Below are 3,344 nucleotides of genomic sequence, written 5' to 3'. Positions count from 1 at the left end.
TCATTAATGGGCTGGTCCAAAAGGTTTGTAGATTAAAATATGGGGCTTTCTAAATTTAAAATAAGGACCTATTTTAATTAACTGTATATTAACGTGTGCTAAACATCACCTAATATAAAATATGTAGCTATTAGTGCTCAGATGATAAAATTACATGACGTTGTAATAGCCGTGCGATAATATTTTAAAAGTTCAACAAGAATAAAGGCTATTATTTAATTGCGCGAAAATAAATGCGATGGTAAAAAAAAATGTTGAAATGATAAAAATGCGGATTATATTGATACTGGTAACAAAATAATAATAATAAACAACAATAATAAATAGTGGTAATAGCGACTGTAATAAAATTGAAGATAATAACAGTAATGACTACAACAGGATAATAAAACGCCAGTAAAAGTTAATAATTATAGTAAAATACAAATTATTTTTTAAATTGCCAAAAATATTATGAGCATAAATAGATATTTTGGGGAAGACGGGACAAAATTGGGTGTCAACATTAACAACAGAAAATCTGTAGAATAATTTCAAAAGGCTAAAGTGACTCAACAACCTAAACAAATCTAATAGAAATTTGAAATTCAAATCCATCCTAAAACTGAGCAACTTATTATGTTAAAAGTTACTGCAGTAACTAAAAGCAATTTTCAAGAATTTGCCGTCATTGATGGCTCAACTTTTGCTTCTTTGCCTGTTTTCTCAACCGCTCCCTCCTTTCTTCTTCTTCTATCTTCCGTAGTTCTTCTTCGTCCTCTTCCTTTGCTATTTTCGCACTTTGTTTTTCTTCCCTCAGTATGTCATCAAAATTAGCCTCCATATCACTAGTATCATCATCATCATCATCTCGATATCTGTTGGGATTATACCCAAACATCCTCCTAATGATCTTACTAATAGCTTCTGCTCCATCATCATTTTCATCATCGTGTCTCATTGGTTTTCTTGCTGGGCGCCTATCTTCCAAAGAACGAGTTGCGTTTTTAGGAGGCAGTTTGGACAATGGCACTGTCTGTTTCTGCATAATCGGCTTAGGTCTGTATGAAGGCTCAGCTTGTTTTGGCATCACCTTTGACTTTCCAGATTGTAGTACTATTTCCTTTGTCTGTACCAAGGATTGCCTTGGAATAGAAGGTTGCAACTTTGAAGGGGTTGGCTTGTGCAAAGCAGGCACGGTGCTCTTGACACCTGGTGTCAAAACCCTCTTTCCATTTGGACCTAATGCTAGTTGAGTTTGCTTACTAAGAGAAACTGATTTCTGATTCAACAGTTTCGATTGCATTTGGCTGCTTCCCGATATAGGTTTCCCGTGCACTTGACGATCATTTAGCAGCTTTCTCGCTGTATTGGTTGAAGAATATTGCTTGCTGCTTGGTGGTAAAGCTACTCGCCCATCAGAGGCTTTATGAGATAAGGAACCTCTTGATGGAGCAGGAAGTTCTGCTTCATCGGATAATAAAAATGAGTAATCTCTGGTACGTTTTAACATCTGCACCTTTGTCAACATCGACAACTTTCTTTCTGCTTTCAGGTTATCGTCAAAATCCACCCTTCTTTTTATTCTTTCTATGGCAATATTACGAGCAGCGCCTTCTCTTTCTCTTTGCCGTTGTGTCTTCATCAACTTGACTTTCACTTTCTCTTCACGCAACTGATTTTCTTTTTTCTTCTTGATTTGCAGTTCATCAAACTCATGATTGCCAAGTAGTAGTTGTTGTTCGGACTTGAATATTACATTAGCAAAACGCTTCTTGAGCATCGCAGGTCGGATTTGTTTGTGATCTTTTTCAAACACCGTAACATCAAGATCATGACCGGAATTGGAAACTTGAGAGATTTTCCTCTTCCGGCAGCAAGCCATCTTAGTTTCGACGGCAAATTTTGGCTGAGAACAAAGCATTAGGTTTACTAAGCCCTAAGCTCTGTGTAAAGAATTGAGTGAATATAGAAAATTTACTATGTGCACTATGATATATATAGGTAACATTAGGCTTTCCGATTTCCTATAGGAATAAGGTGAGGTTTCCTAAACTAAATAAAGTTTAGTTACCGAGTCAAATAAGGGAACGTTCAATAAGTAAGAAAATATTAAGCATTTAATGCAAATTAGTTTCTTGATCTAGACGCGGCTTTGTTTCCTAAATATTTGGTTTCCTAAATGTTTAATTTCTTAAACTATCACAGTGCAATTAAATATGGAAATTTCCATGACGAAGAGAGTCGCTTAGCTTGTTAAATGTGACATTAGGTTCTTGATGATTTGTGGTAATATATATGTTATACTCTCTCTTTCCCAATTTTTGTGGTATCGTTCGAATTTTGGGAGTCAAACTTTTTAATCAACGTAAATTTGAACATAGAATATTTATAAAATTTTCATATTTAGAAATTATGGTAAAAGTACTATAACTCACAATATTGACAATCTATATATCTATGTAAAGCCAGGGCTTAGGCCCGCTGATGTGGCAGGCTTCAATGATCAGAAAACCTATTTATCTTTTCTCTCAAATTTTTGGTCATATTTCTTTGTTTTTTATAATTTCCCTGCGCTAAAAAAAAAAAGAAAAAAAAAAGAAAGGATGCGCCTTTTATTATGAAAAGAAAAAAGAGATGAACCGTCTTCACTGTTCAAAATTGCTTCCGTCTCTTCCTCTTCTTTCTCCCGCGAAGATTGCTCTTCTTGAACGATTCATATCCATGGCTACCATTGCTGGAGCCAGAGCAGAACTAGATAACGTTGATGGATTTACAAGCAAAAATGATGCAATTCTCCACTAAATATCTCCGCTTCTAAACGAGTTACCCACTTCTTAACTCCCTTTTAATTCTCTGACTTTGCCGAAATTTATTCCGCCATCTTTGTCAGCGTGTCTTGCAGGATTCTTACTGGGTGTGCTCTAGCGGTTGGATACAGTCGGAATCTCTTCCTCTGATAGCCGCAAAACGACCTCGAACCAAATATGGTACCTACATATACTCTCATTCTCTTTTTATATTGATTAAAAATTTCAATCCTCTTCGAAATTAGCAAAAGCTAGGGTTTGTTTTTACTCTGTAGAGAACTTTTTTTAAAATGGATTTCCTTGTGCTTTGGGGCAGATATTAGGATAACAAGTGAAGAAAATAATGATCTTTTAAAGGAAGTCTGGAGAAGTAAGACAAACAGGCGGTCCTTTATCATTACATGGTTATATATTGCACTATGATTTAGTTTTATGTAGGGATTTTTTAGAAAGCAGAGAGAAAGTTCCTATTTTCTGTTCTTCTGCGCTCTCTTCTTTAGAGGTAAAATTAATAGAGGAGATACCTTACTCAGACCGTCTTTGTCTGTTCTCTTC

General features: G+C 35.4%; 1 protein-coding gene across 1 annotated transcript; it reads right to left on the bottom strand.

The window, feature by feature from the left end:
• Positions 1–511: 511 nt before the first annotated feature.
• On the bottom strand, positions 512–1,917 carry LOC132066654 (uncharacterized). The gene has a single exon (XM_059459910.1). The coding sequence runs from the start codon at positions 1,901–1,903 to the stop codon at positions 668–670; it is 1,236 nt and encodes a 411-aa protein (XP_059315893.1). The 5' UTR covers positions 1,904–1,917; the 3' UTR covers positions 512–667.
• Positions 1,918–3,344: the final 1,427 nt, after the last annotated feature.

This window comes from Lycium ferocissimum, chromosome 8 (assembly GCF_029784015.1).
Source record: "Lycium ferocissimum isolate CSIRO_LF1 chromosome 8, AGI_CSIRO_Lferr_CH_V1, whole genome shotgun sequence".
NCBI lineage: Eukaryota > Viridiplantae > Streptophyta > Magnoliopsida > Solanales > Solanaceae > Lycium > Lycium ferocissimum.
Note: the sequence above shows the minus strand (reverse complement) of the source record. Positions and strands in the feature narration are given on the sequence as shown.

Bases quoted from the DNA above. Each gene is read 5' to 3' on its own strand.
- LOC132066654 (XM_059459910.1), bottom strand. From the start codon at position 1,903: ATGCTTTGTTCTCAGCCAAAATTTGCCGTCGAAACTAAGATGGCTTGC.